General features: G+C 46.7%; 1 protein-coding gene across 3 annotated transcripts in view; it reads right to left on the bottom strand.

The window, feature by feature from the left end:
* Window positions 1-23,777, bottom strand: part of SPHK2 (sphingosine kinase 2) — an 80,477-nt gene that overhangs the window by 51,757 nt on the left and 4,943 nt on the right. For 2 of the 3 annotated variants that reach the window (XM_063942744.1, XM_063942742.1), the window contains exon 2: window positions 17,972-18,722. In XM_063942744.1, coding sequence (XP_063798814.1) covers window positions 17,972-18,386 — 415 coding nt within the window. In that variant the 5' untranslated portion in view covers window positions 18,387-18,722. Of the gene's footprint in view, window positions 1-17,971; window positions 18,726-23,777 lie in introns of all 3 variants that reach the window. The other variant, XM_063942743.1, reaches the window with a different exon arrangement.

Here is a 23,777-nt window from a genome sequence, read left to right on the forward strand (position 1 = left end):
AGACTTGACCACAGTCCTTGGAAGTTTCTTCCCTGAGTGACTGCCCCCCACCCTCGGAGGCTTGCATCCGTGGTCACCAGGACCCAGTCCTGTATGCCGAACCTGCGGCCCTCGAGAAGGTGAGCACTCTGCAGCCACCACAGAAGAGACACCCTGGCCCTGGGGGACAGGGTGATCAGCCGATGCATCTGAAGATGCGATCCGGACCATTTGTCCAACAGATCCCACTGAAAGATCCTTGCATGGAACCTGCCGAAGGGAATGGCTTCGTATGAAGCCACCATCTTTCCCAGGACTCGCGTGCAGTGATGCACCGATACCTGTTTTGGTTTCAGGAGGTCCCTGACCAGAGATGCTAATTCCTGGGCCTTCTCCACCGGGAGAAACACCTTCTTCTGTTCTGTGTCCAGAATCATGCCCAGGAAGAGCAGACGCGTCGTAGGAATCAGCTGCGACTTTGGAACATTCAGAATCCAGCCGTGCTGTAGTAACACTTCCTGAGAGAGTGTTACGCTGATCAACAACTGCTCCCTGGACCTCGCCTTTATGAGGAGATCGTCCAAGTACGGGATAATTATAACTCCCTTCTGCCGAAGGAGTATCATCATTTCGGCCATTACCTTGGTAAATATTCTCGGTGCCGTGGACAGGCCAAACGGCAACGTCTGGAACTGGTAATGACAGTCCTGTACCACAAATCTGAGCTACTCCTGGTGAGGTGGGTAAATGGGGACATGCAAGTAAGCATCTTTGATGTCCAGCGACACCATAAAATCCCCCTCTTCCAGGCTTGCAATAACCGCTCTGAGCGATTCCATTTTGAACTTGAATTTCTTTATATAAGTGTTCAAGGACTTTAGATTCAGAATGGGTCTCACCGAACCGTCCGGTTTCGGTACCACAAACATTGTGGAATAGTAACCCCTTCCCTGTTGAAGGAGGGGGACCCTGACAATCACTTGCTGGAGGTACAGCTTGTGAATTGCCGCCAGCACTACCTCCCTTTCCATGGGGGAAGCTGGCAAGGCTGATTTGAGGTAACGGCGGGGGGGAGTCACTTCGAATTCCAGCTTGTATCCCTGAGATACAATTTGTATAGCCCAGAGATCCACCTGTGAACGAATCCACTGGCTGCTGAAGTTTCGGAGACGCGCCCCCACCGCACCTGGCTCCGCCTGTGGAGCCCCAACGTCATGCGGTGGACTTAGTGGAAGCAGGGGAGGACTTTTGTTCCTGGGAACTTGCTGCATGGTGCAGCTTCTTACCTTTACCCTTGCCTCTGGCAAGAAAGGATGCACCCCTGACCCTCTTGCCTTTTTGGGAACGAAAGGACTGCATTTGATAATACGGTGCTTTCTTAGGCTGTGAGGAAACCTGAGGCAAGAAAGTGGACTTTCCAGCTGTCGCTGTAGACACGAGGTCCGACAGACCGTCCCCAAACAACTCCTCACCCTTATAAGGCAAAACCTCCATGTGTTTTTTAGAATCAGCATCTCCTGTCCATTGCCGAGTCCATAAGACCCTCCTGGCAGAAATGGACATAGCATTAATTCTAGAGCCCAGCAGGCAAATGTCCCTCTGAGCATCTCGCATATATAAGACGACGTCTTTGATATGGCCCAGGGTTAGCAAAATGGTATCTCTGTCGAGGGAATCTATGTCGTCTAACAGAGTATCTGTCCACGCTGCTACAGCACTACACATCCAGGCTGAAGCAATAGCAGGTCTCAGTATAGTACCAGAGTGTGTATACACTGACTTCAGGATAGCTTCCTGCTTTCTATCCGCAGGCTCCTTTAAGGCGGCCGTATCCTGAGACGGCAGGGCCACCTTTTTAGATAAGCGTGTCAGCGCCTTGTCCACCCTAGGGGATGTTTCCCAACGTAACCTGTCCGTTGGCGGGAAAGGGTACGCCATCAGTAACCTGTTAGAAATCACTAATTTCTTATCAGGGGAACTCCACGCTTCTTCACACAATTAATTTAATTCATCAGATGGGGGAAAAGTCACTGGCTGCTTTTTCTCCCCAAACATATAAACCCTCTTGGTATTAACCGGGTTACTCTCAGAAATGTGTAATACATCTTTCATTGCAATAATCATGTATCGGATGGCCTTGGTCATTTTAGACTCTAAATGTGCCTCATCATCGTCGACACTGGAGTCGGACTCCGTGTCGGCATCTGTGTCAACCATCTGAGATAGAGGGCGTTTATGAGCCCCTGGCGGCTTCTGAGACGCCTGGGCAGGCGCGGGCTGAGACCCCGGCTGTCCCAAGGCTGCAGCATCATCAAACCTTTTATGTAAGGAGTTTACATTGTCATTTAAGACCTTCCACATATCCATCCAATCAGGTGTCGGCCCTTGCTCCGCCTCCACGTAACCTTCCTCATCAAACATGTCGACACAGCCGTACCGACACACCGCACACACACACAGGGAATGCTCAGACTGAGGACAGGACCCCACAAAGTCCTTTGGGGAGACAGAGAGAGAGTATGCCAGCACACACCACAGCGCTATATAACACAGGGATTTTCACTGCTAATAAGTGATTTTCCCAATAGCTGCTTTTTTTGTATTGATTTGCGCCTAAATTTATGTGCCCCCCCTCTCTTTTTAACCCGTCTTGTACCTGGATACTGCAGGGGAGAGCCTGGGGAGCTGCTTCCAGCGGAGCTGTGAAGGGAAAATGGCGCTGGTGTGCTGAGGAAGAAGGCCCCGCCCCCTCAGTGGCGGGCTTCTATCCCGCGTTTCATGTAAAAAATGGCGGGGTTTTTTACATATATACAGTGCTAGACTGTATATATGTATGTTTTTGTGCCAAAGGTACCTCAATTGCAGCCCAGGCCCCCCAGCGCCCTGCTCCCTTCAGTGACCGGAGTGTGTAAGTGTGCTGGGAGCAATGGCGCACAGCTGCGGTGCTGTGCGCTACCTTAATGAAGACAGGAGTCTTCAGCCGCCGATTTCGTCGTCTTCCAGCTTCTGTTCTTCTGGCTCTGCAAGGGGGACAGCGGCGCGGCTCCGGGAACGGACGATCGAGGACTGTGTTCGAACCCTCTGGAGCTAATGGTGTCCAGTAGCCTAAGAAGCACAAGCTAGCTGCAAGCAGGTAGGTTTGCTTCTCTCCCCTTAGTCCCACGTAGCAGTGAGTCTGTTGCCAGCAGAAGCTCACTGAAAATAAAAAACCTAATAAATACTTTCTTTTCCAGTAAGCTCAGGAGAGCCCACTAGGAGCACCCAGCTCTGGCCGGGCACAGATTCTAACTGAGGTCTGGAGGAGGGGTATAGAGGGAGGAGCCAGTGCACACCAGATAGTACCTAATCTTTTTTTAAAGTGCCCAGTCTCCTGCGGAGCCAGTCTATTCCCCATGGTCCTTAGGAGTTCCCAGCATCCACTAGGTTGTCAGAGAAATTAATATTCATGAATTTTTTAAATCGATTTCCCCTCTCGTAAAACTCGAGAATTTAGATCAAGGAGGGGTCAATATCAATTTGATCAATACTCCACTGCCTCCAGCTCTGAGGGGGACAATTCTGACCCTAGAAATAATCAGCGTCAGCCTTTTTCTCGGGTGACCACACGGTCACAATTAGACCCCATACAAATAGACACCAGAGGCCCCACCCAAGGAGGGGGTCCTACAAAAAACACAACAAAAAAACCTCAGAAGAACCCGTAGAAAAAATAATTAATATATCCTCTGTTACCTTAAGTTTGGACCAAGAAAAAGTCCTGTCATGTGGATTGTCTTTTATCCCTACTGTCTATTTCGATCCAATGAGATGGAGGATTGACAATTATTGCTTGGCCAGAAATTGAGACTTAAAGAAAAATTTGGGGGGAACACATGTGATCTGGCCGATTCTCGGTTCAAAAAGAAAAGCACCTATGATCCACCATCTAATAACATTAATATAAAGACTTTTTCACGTATGATGGATTAATCGGTGAAAGATTCCATAAAAAAATACCATTAAGGGTAGGCCTAATCTCAGCAAAGCAGAGAATATTGCTTTGAAACAATTAAAAGAAAACCCATTGATCACTATACGTCCAGCGGATAAGGGTGGGGCGGTTGTGCTTCAAGATACAGTTGCATAGAACAATGAGATTTTATGTCAACTTGATGACAACCGCACTTACAGAATGCTCGACACTGACCCTACATCAATATTTAAAAAGAAATTAGACATGGCGGTAGATGTTGCTTTGAGTATGGATATTATTACTGAAACTGTATCATCTTTTTTTGCATACAGATTTTCCTATATGCCCCATTTTATATACGTTACCCAAAGTACATAAGTGTCTAGATACTCCCCCGGGTAGACCAATTATTTCAACCAGTTGCACGATACCTTGACACATATCTCCAGCCATGTGTGAAACAAATAAAAACTTACATCAAGGATACTAATGATTTCATAAGTGAGCTAAAGTCTGTTGCGGTTGACACTAAAGATGTCTTATTGGTTACGATGAATGTGTCTTCACTGTACACGGTCATACCCCATCAAGCGGGTATGGCCGCGGTTAAAAGAGCACTGTTAAATAATCACCATCAGCATGCACCCATTGAATTTCTACTTGAGATGACACTAATGTGTAATTACTTTAAATTTGGTGACCGATACTACCTCCAGACATCTGGGACTGCGATGGGAGTAATATAGCCCCGGCATATGCAAATTTATATATGGATGAGTATGAACAACAACATATACTCCCGATGTTTGGGGGTAGAATCGGTTACTATAGACGGTATATAGATGATGTATTTCTATTATGGTCTGGAGTTAGAGCTGCTTTAGAGAGTATGGTGATGCATCTTAACCATTTAGATACACCAATTCGTTTCACGATGGATTGTGATCCTAGGAGTATTCATTTTTTGGACGTGACTGTGTTCGCCACCGACAGTGGTTATGGATTTAAGTTGTATAGGAAGGCAACCGATCGGAACGCATTGTTACATTACAGCAGCTACCATTCAAAACCACTAAAGGAAAGTTTACCTATTTCCCAGTTCATTAGAGTCATGAGGAAAAATTCAGACTATCAGATTATGAAGGATCAATTACTAGAAATGCAGCATCGGTTCCTTGATAGAGGATACCACCCTGATGTGGTTGAACGATGTTTACATAAAGCAGAAGGTCGCTATAAATGTGGCATAAAGAATTCAAGTAAAGTTGGAAGTCCGTTTGTTTTCCCCACTACCTATGATACTGGTAGTTTTGCTACAAGGTCTGCAATTAAGAAGAACTGGGGGATTGTAGCAACAGACAATGCCCTTAAAGATGCTCTTCCCAAGCAACCTCTGATAGCGTATCGACGGGGACCAAATTTACGGAATATGCTTATGCGTCCGGACCAATCTGTGGGCAAGGAGATGGAAGGCTGGCTACCTACAAAGAAGCTGGGATGCTATAAGTGCCCAAACTTCACAACATGCAGAGGTATGTTCACTGGCAACTCTTTCCCACACCCACATGATGGTAGACGGATATTAACACAACATCGATTGACGTGTACGTCAGATTATGTTATCTATACACTGATATGTCCCTGCTCACTAGTCTATGTGGGTAAGACTATAAGATCTGTTCGGGAACGGATCTCCAATCATCGCTCCAACAATATATTGGCATTAAAAACTGGAGGGTCTGACAAGCCGGTTGCACGACATTTTGTGCAAAATAAGCATCAACTGACAGCTTTACGTTATATGGTGATAGACAGAATACCACCACTATCTAGAGGTGGTGATCGAGCGAAGATCCTGCTACGCCGTGAAGCATATTGGATCCACAGAATGGAGACTGTTTGCCCTAAGGGTTTGAATGATTCAGTACATTTAAGTATTTTTCTGTGATATACGTACATAGGTATTTTTCAGGATATTTGGTACCTGATATTGGTGGCTGTATTTTGTATTTTTTCATTTTTTTTTTTTTATTATTGCTGGGTTCTGATGTGTTCCGATCTGTGATTACTTTCCTTATACACTATCCATAGTGATGTTTATATGTACATTATGGAGATGTCTGTATATGTATACATAGATGCATGGTCTGTGATGAATTCCTGAACAGTTTTTAACCATATATGATTGATATATATATATATATATATATATATACATACATACACATACATACACACATACATACATGCACACTGCTCAAAAAAATAAAGGGAACACTAAAATAACACATCCTAGATCTGAATGAATGAAATATTCTTATTAAATACTTTGTTCTTTACATAGTTGAATGTGCTGACAACAAAATCACACAAAAATGATCAATGGAAATCAAATTTATTAACCCATGGAGGTCTGGATTTGGAGTCACCCTCAAAATTAAAGTGGAAAAACACACTACAGGCTGATCCAACTTTGATGTAATGTCCTTAAAACAAGTCAAAATGAGGCTCAGTAGTGTGTGTGGCCTCCACGTGCCTGTATGACCTCCCTACAACGCCTGGACATGCTCCTAATGAGGTGGCGGATGGTCTCCTGAGGGATCCCCTCCCAGACCTGTACTAAAGCATCCGCCAACTCCTGGACAGTCTGTGGTGCAACGTGGCATTGGTGGATGGAGCGAGACATGATGTCCCAGATGTGCTCAATTGGATTCAGGTCTGGGGAACGGGCGGGCCAGTCCATAGCATCAATGCCTTCGTCTTGCCGGAACTGCTGACACACCCCAGCCACATGAGGTCTAGCATTGTCTTGCATTAGGAGGAACCCAGGGCCAACCGCACCAGCATATGGTCTCACAAGGGGTCCAAGGATCTCATCTCGGTACCTAATGGCAGCCAGGCTACCTCTGGCGAGCACATGGAGGGCTGTGCAGCCCCCCAAAGAAATGCCACCCCACACCATTACTGACCCACAGCCAAACCGGTCATGCTGGAGGATGTTGCAGGCAGCAGAACATTCTCCTTGGCGTCTCCAGACTCTGTCACATGTGCTCAGTGAAAACCTGCTATCATCTGTAAAGAGCACAGGGCGCCAGCGGCGAATTTGCCAATCTTGGTGTTCTCTGGCAAATGCCAAACGTGCTGCACGGTGTTGGGCTGTAAGCACAACCCCCACCTGTGGGCGTTGGGCCCTCATACCACCCTCATGGAGTCTGTTTCTGATCGTTTGAGTAGACACATGCACATTTGTGGCTTGCTGGAGGTCATTTTGCAGGGCTCTGGCAGTGCTCCTCCTGTTCCTCCTTGCACAAAGGCGGAGGTAGCGGTCCTGCTGCTGGGTTGTTGCCCTCCTACAGCCTCCTCCACGTCTCCTGATGTACTGGCCTGTCTCCTGGTATCGCCTCCATGCTCTGGACACGACGCTGACAGACACAGCAAACCTTCTTGCCACAGCTCGCATTGATGTGCCATCCAGGATGAGCTGCACTACCTGAGCCACTTGTGTGGGTTGTAGGGAGGTCATACAGGCACGTGGAGGCCACACACACACTACTGAGCCTCATTTTGACTTTTTTTAAGGACATTACATCAAAGTTGGATCAGCCTGTAGTGTGTTTTTCCACTTTCATTTTGAGGGTGACTCCAAATCCAGACCTCCAATGGTTAATAAATTTGATTTCCATTGATCATTTTAGTGTGATTTTGTTGTCAGCACATTCAACTATGTAAAGAACAAAGTATTTAATAAGAATATTTCATTCAGATCGAGGATGTGTTATTTTAGTGTACCCTTTATTTTTTTGAGCAGTGTATATATGTTAAGGTATTTATCAGATGTGGAATTCTATTTAATTTTCTATGTGGATAGATGATACTGTCTATGGAAGTAGTGGTCGCCTAGTAACGGAACAGTGATGCACCGGTCTCACATCCGGTATCTATGACAATGTATTATATTACTGGAGGATCGAACCACATGTCCTGCACACGTGGTTGCGTTCCATACACTGCTTTTGTGACTTCTGATTCCGCCAGCGTGCGGATCACCCGCGGCGGCTGGCGGCGGCGGGAACAAGCTTAGCTGACAGATGTAAGTGAATAAACGGGATGGATGAGGTGACATGATCCCGCTAATAATATGAAGGGGTCTATGTTGTATGTATGTATGTATGTATGTATGTATGTATGTATGTATGTATGTATGTGTTGTGGTCGTGATTTGTTAATTGTGGTTTGTACCAGGTTTTATATGTCACACTGTGATTGATATTTTGGCTATATATGGGTGAACTGTGTTTGTATCATTTGAACCTTGACAAAGGTCCAGTAAGGACCGAAACGTCGGTGGAATGATTATATTTATGCCACATTAAAACCTTCGCCCACTGCATGATTCGTCTGGTGAGTTTACTCCTTACAAAATTTCTATACATTCATGGAGAAAAAGACTGTGCCTTTTACCCAATGAACTTTTGAGTGACACCCCAGTAAATTATACTGTTATGGAGAGTGCAGCCAACATATATATATATATATTTTATATTATATTACAAGATGTTCTATTTTTCTATAAACAGCCAGCACTGGTATACACAATTTCCTCTTTGCTATATACCCATACGGGAACTGACCCTTCCTTTACGGACTGCTGTTGATTGCGCACCTGATAATACTTACCTGCAACCACATTGAGACTGTCTGTACTAATCTGAGAGGCTCCGCTGCTGGAACTTCGCTCTGGCACCCCTTTCGACATAGTAATACAGCATCTAACTGTGGGCCTAATTCAGACCTGTTCGCTCGCTAGGTTTTTTTTTTTTGCATAGTCGCCGCCCATAGGGGAGTGTATTTTCGCTTTGAAAGTGTGTGAACACATGTGTAGCAGAGCTGTACAAACAGATTTTGTCTCCGAGTAGCGCAGGACTTACTCAGCCGCTGCGAACACTTCAGCCTGTCCGGGATCAGAATGGACGTCAGGAACCCTCCCTGCAAATGCATGGACACGCCTGCGTTTTTCCAACCACTCCCAGAAAACGGTCAGTTACCACCCATATACACCTTCTTCCTGTCAATCTCCTAGCAAACGCCCGTGCGAATGGATCCTTCGCACAAACCCATTGCTGAGCGGCGATCCGCTTTGTACCCATGCGACTCACCTGCGCATTGCAGTGCATACGCATGCGCAGTTTAGACCTGATCGCCCGCTGTATGAAAACGCAGCCTAGCGATCAGCTCTGAATTAGCCCCAGTATACCTTACCTTTTAAGCTCATTCACTCTTTATTAGTCTCTAAACCGTTTTTTTTGCTTATTGGGAATTGATGGGTATTAATCGCTGGATCTACACTCAAGTGGATTATTAATCGGCACCATATTATGTTGATCTATGTCTGTTGTTGTGTGAGATGTAGATCTATATTTGAATTTTTATTTTATTTATACCCCTGGGAGGTATATGTATATAATCACTGTTTTTAAAATAAATAATAAGATTTTACTTACCGATAAATCTATTTCTCGTAGTCCGTAGTGGATGCTGGGACTCCGTCAGGACCATGGGGATTAGCGGCTCCGCAGGAGACAGGGCACAAAAATAAAAGCTTTAGGACTAGGTGGTGTGCACTGGCTCCTCCCCCTATGACCCTCCTCCAAGCCTCAGTTAGGATACTGTGCCCGGACGAGCGTACACAATAAGGAAGGATTTTGAATCCCGTGTAAGACTCATACCAGCCACACCAATCACACCGTACAACTTGTGATCTGAACCCAGTTAACAGTATGACAAACGTAGGAGCCTCTGAACAGACGGCTCACAACAATAACAACCCGATTTTTTTGTAACAATAACTATGTACAAGTAATGCAGACAATCCGCACTTGGGATGGGCGCCCAGCATCCACTACGGACTACGAGAAATAGATTTATCGGTAAGTAAATTCTTATTTTCTCTGACGTCCTAGTGGATGCTGGGACTCCGTCAGGACCATGGGGATTATACCAAAGCTCCCAAACGGGCGGGAGAGTGCGGATGACTCTGCAGCACCGAATGAGAGAACTCCAGGTCCTCTTTAGCCAGGGTATCAAATTTGTAGAATTTTACAAACGTGTTCTCCCCCGACCACGTAGCTGCTCGGCAGAGTTGTAATGCCGAGACCCCTCGGGCAGCCGCCCAAGATGAGCCCACCTTCCTTGTGGAATGGGCCTTGATAGATTTAGGCTGTGGCAGGCCTGCCACAGAATGTGCAAGTTGAATTGTGCTACAAATCCAACGAGCAATCGTCTGCTTAGAAGCAGGAGCACCCAGCTTGTTGGGTGCATACAGTATAAACAGCGAGTCAGATTTTCTGACTCCAGCCGTCCTTGAAATATATATTTTCAGGGCCCTGACAACGTCCAGCAACTTGGAATCCTCCAAATCGCTAGTAGCCGCAGGCACCACAATAGGCTGGTTCAGGTGAAACGCTGAAACCACCTTAGGCAGAAACTGAGGACGCGTCCGCAGTTCTGCCCTGTCCGAATGGAAAATCAGATATGGGCTTTTATACGATAAAGCCGCCAATTCTGACACTCTCCTGGCTGAAGCCAGGGCCAGTAGCATGGTTACTTTCCATGTAAGATATTTCAAATCCACCGATTTGAGTGGCTCAAACCAATGGGATTTGAGAAAATCCAAAACTACATTAAGATCCCACGGAGCCACTGGGGGCACAACCGGGGGCTGTATATGTAGTACTCCTTTTACAAAAGTCTGGACTTCAGGAACTGAAGCCAATTCTTTCTGGAAGAAAATCGACAGGGCCGAAATTTGAACCTTAATGGACCCTAATTTGAGGCCCATAGACAATCCTGTTTGCAGGAAATGTAGGAATCGACCCAGTTGAAATTCCTCCGTCGGGGCCTTCCTGGCCTCACACCACGCAACATATTTTCTCCAAATGCGGTGATAATGTTGTGCAGTCACCTCCTTCCTGGCTTTTACCAGGGTAGGGATGACCTCTTCCGGAATGCCTTTTTCCCTTAGAATTCGGCGTTCAACCGCCATGCCGTCAAACGCAGCCGCGGTAAGTCTTGGAATAGACACGGTCCCTGCTGAAGCAGGTCCCGTCTTAGAGGTAGAGGCCACAGATCTTCCGTGAGCATCTCCTGAAGTTCCGGGTACCAAGTTCTTCTTGGCCAATCCGGAGCCACGAGTATCGTTCTTACTCCCCTTTGCCGTATAATTCTCAGTACTTTTGGTATGAGAGGCAGAGGAGGAAACACATACACTGACTGGAACACCCACGGTGTTACCAGAGCGTCCACAGCTATTGCCTGAGGGTCTCTTGACCTGGCGCAATACCTGTCCAGTTTTTTGTTGAGGCGGGACGCCATCATATCCACCTTTGGTTTTTCCCAACGGTTCACAATCATGTGGAAGACTTCTGGATGAAGTCCCCACTCTCCCGGGTGTAGATCGTGTCTGCTGAGGAAGTCCGCTTCCCAGTTGTCCACTCCCGGAATGAACACTGCTGACAGTGCTATCACATGATCTTCCGCCCAGCGAAGAATCCTTGCAGCTTCTGCCATTGCTCTCCTGCTTCTTGTGCCGCCCTGTCTGTTTACGTGGGCGACTGCCGTGATGTTGTCCGACTGGATCAACACCGGCTGACCCTGAAGCAGGGGTTTTGCCAGGCTTAGAGCATTGTAAATCGCTCTTAGCTCCAGTATATTTATGTGAAGAGACATCTCCAGGCTTGACCACACTCCCTGGAAGTTTCTTCCCTGTGTGACCGCTCCCCAGCCTCTCAGACTGGCATCCGTGGTCACCAGGACCCAGTCCTGTATGCCGAATCTGCGGCCCTCTAACAGATGAGCACTCTGCAACCACCACAGAAGAGACACCCTTGTCCGTGGAGACAAAGTTATCCGCTGATGCATCTGCAGATGCGATCCGGACCATTTGTCCAGCAGATCCCACTGAAAAGTTTGTGCGTGGAATCTGCCGAATGGAATCGCTTCGTAATAAGCCACCATTTTTCCCAGGACTCTTGTGCATTGATGCACAGACACTTTTCCTGGTTTTAGGAGGTTCCTGACAAGTTCGGATAACTCCCTGGCTTTCTCCTCCGGAAGAAACACCTTTTTCTGAACCGTGTCCAGAATCATTCCCAGGAACAGCAGACGTGTCGTCGGGGTCAATTGAGATTTTGGAAAATTCAGAATCCACCCGTGCTGTTGCAGCACTACTTGGGTTAGTGCTACTACGTCCCCCAGCTGTTCTCTGGACCTTGCCCTTATCAGGAGATCGTCCAAGTAAGGGATAATTAATACGCCTTTTCTTCGCAGAAGAAACATCATTTCGGCAATTAACTTGGTAAAGACCCGAGGTGCCGTGGACAATCCAAACGGCAGCGTCTGAAACTGATAATGACAGTTTTGCACCACGAACCTGAGGTACCCTTGATGTGAAGGGCAAATTGGGACATGCAGGTAAGCATCCTTGATGTCCAGGGACACCATAAAGTCCCCTTCTTCCAGATTCGCTATCACTGCTCTGAGTGACTCCATCTTGAACTTGAATTTTTGTATGTACAGGTTCAAAGATTTCAGATTTAGAATAGGTCTTACCGAGCCGTCCGGCTTCGGTACCACAAATAGTGTGGAATAATACCCCTTTCCCTGTTGTAGGAGGGGTACCTTGACTATCACCTGCTGAGAATACAGCTTGTGAATGGCTTCCAATACCGTCGCCCTGTCTGAGGGAGACGTTGGCAGAGCAGACTTTAGGAACCGGCGAGGGGGAGACTTCTCGAATTCCAACCTGTAACCCTGAGATACTACCTGCAGGATCCAGGGGTCCACCTGTGAGTGAGCCCACTGTGCGCTGAAATTCTTGAGTCGACCCCCCACCGCCCCGGAGTCCGCTTGTAAAGCCCCAACGTCATGCTGAGGGCTTTGCAGAAGCCGGGGAGGGCTTCTGCTCCTGGGAGGGAGCTGCTTGGTGCACTCTCTTACCCTTTCCTTTGCCTCGGGGCAGATATGACTGTCCTTATGCCCGCTTGTTCTTATAGGAACGAAAGGACTGCAGCTGAAAAGACGGTGTCTTTTTCTGTTGGGAGGGGACCTGAGGTAAAAAGGTGGATTTCCCGGCTGTTGCCGTGGCCACCAAATCCGATAGACCGACCCCAAATAATTCCTCCCCTTTATACGGCAATACTTCCATATGCCGTTTGGAATCCGCATCACCTGACCACTGTCGCATCCATAAACTTCTTCTGGCAGATATGGACATCGCACTTACTCTCGATGCCAGAGTGCAAATATCCCTCTGAGCATCTCGCATATAAAGAAAAGCATCCTTTAATTGCTCTATAGTCAATAAAATACTGTCCCTATCCAGGGTATCAATATTTTCAGTCAGGGAATCCGACCAAACCACCCCAGCACTGCACATCCATGCAGAGGCGATGGCTGGTCGCAGTATAACACCAGTATGAGTGTATATACTTTTCAGGGTAGTTTCCAGCCTCCTATCAGCTGGATCCTTGAGGGCGGCCGTTTCAGGAGACGGTAACGCCACTTGTTTTGATAAGCGTGTGAGTGCCTTATCCACCCTAGGGGGTGTTTCCCAGCGCACCCTAACCGCTGGCGGGAAAGGATATAATGCCAATAACTTCTTTGAAATTAGCAGTTTTCTATCGGGGTTAACCCACGCTTCATCACACACTTCATTCAATTCCTCTGATTCAGGAAAAACTACAGGTAGTTTTTTCAGACCCCACATAATACCCCTTTTTGTGGTACTTGCAGTATCAGAGATATGCAAAGCCTCCTTCATTGCCGTGATCATATAACGTGTGGCCCTACTGGAAAATACGTTTGTTTCTTCACCGTCGACACTAGATTCGGTGTCCGTGTCTGGGTCTGTGTCGACCGACTGAGGTAAAGGGCGTTTTACAGCCCCTGACGGTGTCTGAGACGCCTGGACAGGTACTAACTGGTTTGCCGGCCGTCTCATGTCGTCAACTGATTTTTGTAACGTGCTGACATTATCACGTAATTCCATAAACAAAGCCATCCATTCCGGTGTCGACTCCCTAGGGGGTGACATCACCATTACCGGCAATTGCTCCGCCTCCACACCAACATCGTCCTCATACATGTCGACACAGCAGACACACAGGGAATGCTCTTATCGAAGACAGGACCCCACTAGCCCTTTGGGGAGACAGAGGGAGAGTTTGCCAGCACACACCCAAGCGCTATAAATATATAGGAACAACCCTACAGAAGTGTTGTGTGCTGAGGAGATAGGCCCCGCCCCCTATTTCGGCGGGCTCTTCTCCCGGTGTTTGTGAGACCAGGCAGGGGTTAAATACATCCATATAGCCCCAGGGGCTATATGTGATGTATTTTTAGCCAGAACAAGGTATTATCATTGCTGCCCAGGGCGCCCCCCCCCAGCGCCCTGCACCCTCAGTGACCGCTGGTGTGAAGTGTGCTGACAACAATGGCGCACAGCTGCAGTGCTGTGCGCTACCTCACGAAGACTGAAAAGTCTTCTGCCGCCGGTTTCTGGACCTCTTCACTTTTCGGCATCTGCAAGGGGGTCGGCGGCGCGGCTCCGGGACCGGACTCCATGGCTGGGCCTGTGTTCGATCCCTCTGGAGCTAATGGTGTCCAGTAGCCTAAGAAGCCAATCCATCCTGCACGCAGGTGAGTTCACTTCTTCTCCCCTAAGTCCCTCGTTGCAGTGAGCCTGTTGCCAGCAGGACTCACTGAAAATAAAAAACCTAATAACTTTTTCTAAGCAGCTCTTTAGGAGAGCCACCTAGATTGCACCCTGCTCGGACGGGCACAAAAACCTAACTGGGGCTTGGAGGAGGGTCATAGGGGGAGGAGCCAGTGCACACCACCTAGTCCTAAAGCTTTTATTTTTGTGCCCTGTCTCCTGCGGAGCCGCTAATCCCCATGGTCCTGACGGAGTCCCAGCATCCACTAGGACGTCGGAGAAATTATATTTTTATATACACTGTTTTATGCAAGTATTATGAAATGCTACCTGGGTAAATCCTCTCTCTCTCTTTCTGTAGAGCAGTCATGTCCAAACTGCGGCCCTCCAGCTGTTGAGAAACTACACATCCCAGAATGCCCTGACACTGATTTAGCATTCTCTGACAGCAAAACTGTGTCAGGGCATGCAGTTTCACAACAGCTGGAGGGCCGCAGTTTGGACATGCGTGCTGTAGAGGCATACCTCTTTCCCACAGTGGTTGCCAATATACATCCTCTTAAAAGCATTATTTAGTACAGGGCCCTACACCACTGTTTTTCTTTTAGTATATTTTCGAATGTGTTTTAACATGTTATATATTGTGTGCGCGGTGGCAGAAACGCATTTGTAAATGCATGGACAATGCACTGATAAGGAATGTAACATAGAAGGCTTTGACATTTGGAAACAAATTACCCTTGGGACATTCTCACATAGGAATTTGTATAATTGTCCCAACACCAGAAAGAGGGTTTGGTGGTGGGAGTGGACAATCAATTTCTTTGAGATACAGTCCAGTGGGTATTCTCGTCTTTGTGCAAAGAGACACACAGGTGAAGAGAGATCATTTTTTTCAGAATCTTTTGTTGTGTTGAACTTACTCTGAAAGGAGGAGTGCTACTGAAATGTATGGAGATGGCCATTTTTTAGGCAGTTGTTTAATTCCTTTGAATATATCCTCATACACACACACATATGTATGTGTTTTGATTATTTTTATTTTACAGCCAGATCTAATTAGAAATAGAAACACTGCACAGTATAACAAGGGAGGCTAGTTCCTGGCATGGCAAACTAGATGAACTTAAGGAACTATACTGCTGTTAGCTGTGCATGTCTGCAGAATCTCTCTTCTCAACATCAAGAACACAAGCTCTGGGCTGGAATCCAAGCTCTGGGCTGGGAGAAAAAGCTGACATCAATGGCAGCCATGTTCCACACATTGGCTGATTCAACAACATTTCCCACGGCCCAAGTATTATAGCCTGTAGCACAGGTTGGGACAGCACAAGTAACCGCGGCTGACCCTGGAATACAGTCACCAGGCATTTGGACTTTCGCCATTCAATTAAGTTAAAACTTTCCGCTTTTTTTAATTCTATTCAGTATTAATATGGTATAAACATTCCATCTTAACTGGCAGTCAGGCATCACAAGGGACTTCCCCACATAACGATATAGTTTTCTACATCTTCATGGCCACATGTCAAGAAGGTCTGGCTTTTACAGACTATTTTGAACTTCATGCATTAATTAGCGCGGCCATGAGCCTGATTAAGAGAAACATTCATAAACCTAATAAAGAATATTTATATTCAGATATAGGTTACCGCTCAGTGTTTTGGGGACATGGGGCCTAATTCAGATCTGATCACAGCAGCAAATTTGTTAGCAGTTGGGCAAAACCATGTGCACTGCAGGGGGGGGCAAATATAACATGTGCAGAGAGTTAGATTTGGGTGGGTTATATATTATTTCTGTGCAGGGTACATACTGGCTGCTTTATTTTTACACTGCTATTTAGATTTCAGTTTGACAACACCCCACCCAAATCTAACTCTCTCTGCACATGTTATATCTGGCCCCCCTCCCCCGCAGTGCACATGGTTTTGCCCATTAGCTAACAAATTTGCTGCTATGATCACATCTGAATTAGGCCCATAGAGCCCGATTCAGAGATGTACACAAACCGATGGTTTATGTACATGTCTGATGTTTTGTATACAGCGCATGTGTGGGATCCATTATGCGCATGTGCAAAACAAGTTCTACGTCGTCAGATGCAGTGACCCCTAAGCCGCACCCTGATTGACAGGTTGCAACTGTTTGCGGGCAGCAGCAGGAAGAGTTTCACAAAATGGGGGTGTGCTGCCTCAGTTTTGTGGGAGTGGCTATCCCAGTGTCTGTGTCTTCTGACGCAGAGCTACTGGCCTCTGTAGCATGAATTTCCAGGTCACCCTGTGTAAGCTGAGGGTTGCGTAGATGGCCGATGTTTACACAAGTGACGCAGTTCTACATCTGGATGCAGCAACAGATCACATGATCATGCAGGAGGTATTTATTAGCACAAGATTACTAATGCTGTGCTTACTGCGTTCATCTAGGAATCAGGCCCATAATTACATAGGTTATGACTGAGTCCTCCGCAACCCCACACAGTGCATGTTTTCCAGGTCACTAAGCAGGTGCAGAGGTATATTCATTACTCATGGACACATTTTAAAAGATCCACAGGTGGAGCTAATTATGTCACTTGTGATTCTGTGAGGAGACCTGCAAAACGTGAACTGTTGGGGGTTCTTGAGGACAGAGTTTGGGAACCACTGGTCTAAGGGTGTGTGCACACGGTGAGATCCTTGCTATGCCCAATTTTCACTTGCGATTTCCCTTAAACTCCCCGGATCCCATATAGCACAGATTTTGACTAACTTTTCTTGAGATATGAACTATGTGTGCTTACGATTTTGGCTTATGTGAGATGTCATTGACATGTGAGATGAACTAGATAGTACACCGATCTAGCAAGGATTGACTTGCCTGCACAGTCTAGCTTTTCTTGCGATGCTGACCTGGCGGGACCATGCATCGGGATCGCAAGGTGACTTTCACCTTGCCATCTACACTAACTTTTCTTGCGATTTTGACTATATAGTCAAAATCGAAAGAAAATATCTCACCGTGTGTAGACACCCCGAGACTTGGGCCAAAAACTAAAATAGCATTGGCTGAAAATACAATAATACACAGGTTCTCAAACACGGTCCTCAAGGCACCCCAATAGTTTATCTATGCTTGGCCACATGTGACTTTACATCAACCTGACTGAGGTGCCAGTTATCATCTGTGCTGAGCCATGGATATACCTAAAACCTGGACCGTTGGTGCGCCTTGAGGACCGCGTTTGAGAACCTCTGCAATAATAAATGCATACAGATATGTTCTAGGTGTGGACTGTATAACTATAAACTACTGTGAAATGCCATTATGTTTTCAAACTGGTTCCTTACCTGTTTCACTGGAGATTGGGATTTGTTGAATGAGACACTTTATTGATATCGCCCACTTCTCAGCAATGGCCTGATTCTGCTCATAGTCTGAGGTTTTATCCACCCTAAAAGTGCGAACCAACCGTTGGCGTGTGCGCGTAGAACCCATAGCAACCTTCTTTTTCTTTAACGGATAGGAATAAATTGAAAAATAGGCAAAAACATCATTTGAGCCATGACTACGCAGAGTGTGACATCCCACCATGTCAAGGATGGGTAGCACCGTCCGTTGGTCATCATCAGGTTTGGGCACCAGTCTCTGGATGTGGAGTCCTGTGCGGGTCAGGCTAAGTGCATAGCGAATACCTTTGGATGGGTAGACTCCAAATTCTCCATGGAGCAGGGTCTCCGATGCCTCCTGGTATTCCACAGACATTTTATGTTGCTTGTGTATAGGGCACCAGTTTTGATTTTATTGTACAATCAATGAAGCACAATGGCACAAACGCATAACACGTAGCTTTATGATGCATAAAGGCAAGTAGTATGACACGGTCATACAAGGAAAAATAAAATAAAAGCTATTTATTCTGTCCAATATATTAATAAAGGCATATTTCAGTATTTGTTACAGTATAAAATTGTGTAGAATAAAATAAAACTGATTAAATAATAGATTTCTGCTCAGACTCGTTCTCTAGTAAAAATTATAATCCAAGACTTTATGCAGTTGTAAATTCTGCAATAGTTAGTTGCATGTAGTTTGTCTTTTCTGCTGGGGACATTAAAAAAAAAAAAAAAACAACAAAACATGCATGAAACAGTTGTAATGTTACTAGAATGGTAACTTATATAGGTAGCAATATAACAACATTCATATAATAACATTATAAAGATAAATAGTCTATGAACAGACAAGGACCTTACATCCCTATGTCAGAAAAACCTGAAGTTACTGATCCTTTTTTTTTTTACTGATGTTCAGCAGGTCTAGGCTTCCCCAAACCATTCACATATAGCCAGAGGAGTGTGGATCATAGGGTAGACTACACTTAGGCTGACAGTGTCTAGGTCACCCACAGTAGGTCGACACAAGCATTAGGTCGACATGAGGTTTTTGAGGGTTTTTTGGGTGTTGTTTTCTCCGTAGAGTGACCGGGAGCCCCAATTAGTGCTGCGCTCGATACAGGTTACCGTTTCCAATTGTAGTCCTCGTGGATTGTAAAGTATGAAAAAAAAAAAAAAAAAATCATGTCAACCTTCTGACAGGTCGACCTAGAGACCAAGGGTTGTATTCAATAAGTGTCGGAAGGGTTTAGGTCGGAAGGGGTTCCGACCCATTCAATGCCGGCAGCTTTTTCCCCCCGACAACTCGGGAATTCCCGACTTGTCGAAGTCCACGTTGGCTGTCGGAAGCGCAGCCAAACCCGACAGGTTTTAGCCCCGTTTCTGACACTGTTAATACGACTTTAAAGAATGTCGGATTGCCATTGTCAGGACTGGGCCAAACCTGTCGGGTTTGCATTGAATACTGACCTGTTTGATCCTTTCCGTTGGAAAGGATCCGACAGGCATTGAATATACCCCCATGTCGACCTAGAAACCCTGACCTGCTTACTGTCGACCTGGAGACCGGATACCAGCCAGCGGGTAAGCAAAACAAATTTAACCATCCCCCCACCCATTGTTTTCACTAAAATGGACCTAAAGTCTACACACAGCGACAAAGTAACATGACTAGTAAAAGTGAATGCAGGTGAAGACTGTAACGTCTGCTTAAATCATATGTATGTGACCTTGCCATAAAGCAATTACAGTACTGCTGAAATGATCATAGACACTAGCTAGCACAAAAGCAATATAAACCAACCTTTAGCCCTTTAGTTTATGGCATGCTTGTTCTGGTAAAGTAATAAATGATACACAGGCACAAATATTTGAAAGATAATAAGATCTTACTTACCGATAAATCTATTTCTCGTAGTCCGTAGTGGATGCTGGGGACTCCGTCAGGACCATGGGGATTAGCGGCTCCGCAGGAGACAGGGCACAAAAATAAAGCTTTAGGATCAGGTGGTGTGCACTGGCTCCTCCCCCTATGACCCTCCTCCAAGCCTCAGTTAGGATACTGTGCCCGGACGAGCGTACACAATAAGGAAGGATTTTGAATCCCGGGTAAGACTCATACCAGCCACACCAATCACACCGTACAACTTGTGATCTGAACCCAGTTAACAGTATGACAACGTAGGAGCCTCTGAACAGACGGCTCACAACAATAACAACCCGATTTTTTTGTAACAATAACTATGTACAAGTATTGCAGACAATCCGCACTTGGGATGGGCGCCCAGCATCCACTACGGACTACGAGAAATAGATTTATCGGTAAGTAAAATCTTATTTTCTCTAACGTCCTAGTGGATGCTGGGGACTCCGTCAGGACCGTGGGGATTATACCAAAGCTCCCAAACGGGCGGGAGAGTGCGGATGACTCTGCAGCACCGAATGAGAGAACTCCAGGTCCTCTTTAGCCAGGGTATCAAATTTGTAGAATTTTACAAACGTGTTCGCCCCCCGACCACGTAGTTGCTCGGCAGAGTTGTAATGCCGAGACCCCTCGGGCAGCCGCCCAGGATGAGCCCACCTTCCTTGTGGAATGGGCATTTACATATTTTGGCTGTGGCAGGCCTGCCACATAATGTGCAAGCTGAATTGTACTACACATCCAACTAGCAATCGTCTGCTTAGAAGCAAGAGCACCCAGTTTGTTGGGTGCATACAGGATAACAGCAAGTCAGTTTTCCTGACTCCAGCCGTCCTGGAAACCGATATTTTCAGGGCCCTGACAACATCTAGCAACTTGGAGTCCTCCAAGTCCCTAGTAGCCGCAGGTACCACAATAAGCTGGTTCAGGTGAAACGCTGACACCACCTTAGGGAGAAACTGGGGACGAGTCCGCAGCTCTGCCCTGTCCGAATGGACAATCAGATATGGGCTTTTGTGAGACAAAGCCGCCAATTCTGACACTCGCCTGGCCGAGGCCAGGGCCAACATCATGGTCACTTTCCATGTGAGATATTTCAAATCCACAGATTTGAGCGGTTTAAACCAATGTGATTTGAGGAATCCCAGCACTACGTTGAGATCCCACAGTGCCACTGGAGGCACAAAAGGGGGTTGTATATGCAGTACTCCCTTGACAAACTTCTGGACTTCAGGAACTGAAGCCAATTCTTTCTGGAAGAAAATCGACAGGGCCGAAATTTGAACCTTAATGGACCCCAATCTGAGGCCCATAGACACTCCTGTTTTCAGGAAATGCAGGAATCGACCGAGTTGAAATTTCTTCGTGGAGCCTTCCTGGCCTCACACCACGCAACATATTTTCGCCACATGTGGTGATAATGTTGTGCGGTCACGTCCTTCCTGGCTTTGACCATGGTAGGAAAGACCTCTTCCGGAATGCCTTTTTCCCTTAGGATCCGGCGTTCAACCGCCATGCCGTCAAACGCAGCCGCGGTAAGTCTTGGAACAGACATGGTACGTGCTGAAGCAAGTCCCTTCTTAGCGGCAGAGGTCATGAGTCCTCTGTGAGTATCTCTTGAAGTTCCGGGTACCAAGTCCTTCTTGGCCAATCCGGAGCCACGAGTACAGTTCTTACTCCTCTACGTCTTATAATTCTCAATACCTTGGGTATGAGAAGCAGAGGAGGAAACACATACACCGACTGGTACGCCCACGGTGTTACCAGAACGTCCACAGCTATTGCCTGAAAGTCTCTTGACCTGGCGCAATACCTGTCCAGTTTTTTGTTCAGGCTGGACGCCATTCATGTACACCTTTGGTCTTTCCCAACGGTTCACAATCATGTGGAAAACTTCCCGATGAAGTCCCCACTCTCCCGGGTGGAGGTCGTGCCTGCTGAGGAAGTCTGCTTCCCAGTTGTCCACTCCCGGAATGAACACTGCTGACAGTGCTATCACATGATTTTCCGCCCAGCGAAAAATCCTTGCAGTTTTTGCCATTGCCCTCCTGCTTCTTGTGCCGCCCTGTCTGTTTACGTGGGCGACTGCCGTGATGTTGTCCCACTGGATCAATACCGGCTGACCTTGAAGCAGAGGTCTTGCTAAGCTTAGAGCATCATAAATTGCCCTTAGCTCCAGTATATTTATGTGGAGAAAAGTCTCCAGACTTGATCACACTCCCTGGAAATTTTTTCCCTGTGTGACTGCTCCCCAGCCTCTCAGGCTGGCCTCCGTGGTCACCAGCATCCAATCCTGAATGCCGAATCTGCGGCCCTCTAGAAGATGAGCACTCTGTAACCACCACAGGAGAGACACCCTTGTCCTTGGAGATAGGGTTATCCGCCGATGCATCTGAAGATGCGATCCGGACCATTTGTCCAGCAGATACCACTGAAAAGTTCTTGCGTGGAATCTGCCGAATGGAATCGCTTCGTAATAAGCCACCATTTTTCCCAGGACTCTTGTGCAATGATGCACTGACACTTTTCCTGGTTTTAGGAGGTTCCTGACTAGCTCGGATAACTCCCTGGCTTTCTCCTCCGGGAGAAACACCTTTTTCTGGACTGTGTCCAGAATCATCCCTAGGAACAGCAGACGTGTCGTCGGAAACAACTGCGGTTTTGGAATATTTAGAATCCACCCGTGCTGTCGTAGAACTACTTGAGATAGTGCTACTCCGACCTCCAACTGTTCTCTGGACCTTGCTCTTATCAGGAGGTCGTCCATTTTCTTCGAAGAAGAATCATCATTTCGGGCATTACCTTGGTAAAGACCCGGAGTGCCGTGGACAATCCAAACGGCAGCGTCTGAAACTGATAGTGACAGTTCTGTACCACGAACCTGAGATACCCTTGGTGAGAAGGGCAAATTTGGACATGGAGGTAAGCATCCCTGATGTCCCGGGACACCATATAGTCCCCTTCTTCCTGGTTCGCTATCACTGCTCTGAGTGACTCCATCTTGATTTGAACCTTTGTAAGTGTTCAAATATTTCAGATTTAGAATAGGTCTCACCGAGCCTTCTGGTTTCAGTACCACAATATAGTGTGGAATAATACCCCTTTCCTTGTTGTAGGAGGGGTACTTTGATTATCACCTGCTGGGAATACAGCTTGTGAATTGTTTCCAATACTGGCTCCCTGTCGGAGGAAGACGTTGGTAAAGCAGACTTCAGGAACCTGCGAGGGGAAACGTCTCGACTTTCCAATCTGTACCCCTGGGATACTACTTGTAGGATCCAGGGGTCCTGTACGGCTCCAGCGTCATGCTGAGAACTTGGCAGAAGCGGTGGAAGGCTTCTGTTCCTGGGAATGGGCTGCCTGCTGCAGTCTTCTTCCCTTTCCTCTATCCCTGGGCAGATATGCTTATGGGGACGAAAAGACTGAGGCTGAAAAGACGGTGTCTTTTTCTGCATAGATGTGACTTAGGGTAAAAACGGTGGATTTCCCAGCAGTTGCCGTGGCCACCAGGTCCGATGGACCGACCCCAAATAACTCCTCCCCTTTATACGGCAATATCTTTGTGCCGTTTAGAAACTGCATCACCTGACCACTGTCGTGTCCATAAACATCTTATTGGCAGATATGGACATCGCACTTACTCTTGATGCCAGAGTGCAAATATCCCTCTGTGCATCTCGCATATATAGAAATGCATTTTTTAAATGCTCTATAGTAAATAAATACTGTCCCTGTCAAGGGTATCAATATTTTCAGTCAGGGAATCCGACCAAGCCACCCCCGCGCTGCACATCCAGGCTGAGGCGATCGCTGGTCGCAGTATAACACCAGTATGTGTGT

The sequence above is a fragment of the Pseudophryne corroboree genome, chromosome 10, assembly GCF_028390025.1.
Source record: "Pseudophryne corroboree isolate aPseCor3 chromosome 10, aPseCor3.hap2, whole genome shotgun sequence".
Classification (NCBI taxonomy): Eukaryota; Metazoa; Chordata; class Amphibia; order Anura; family Myobatrachidae; genus Pseudophryne; species Pseudophryne corroboree.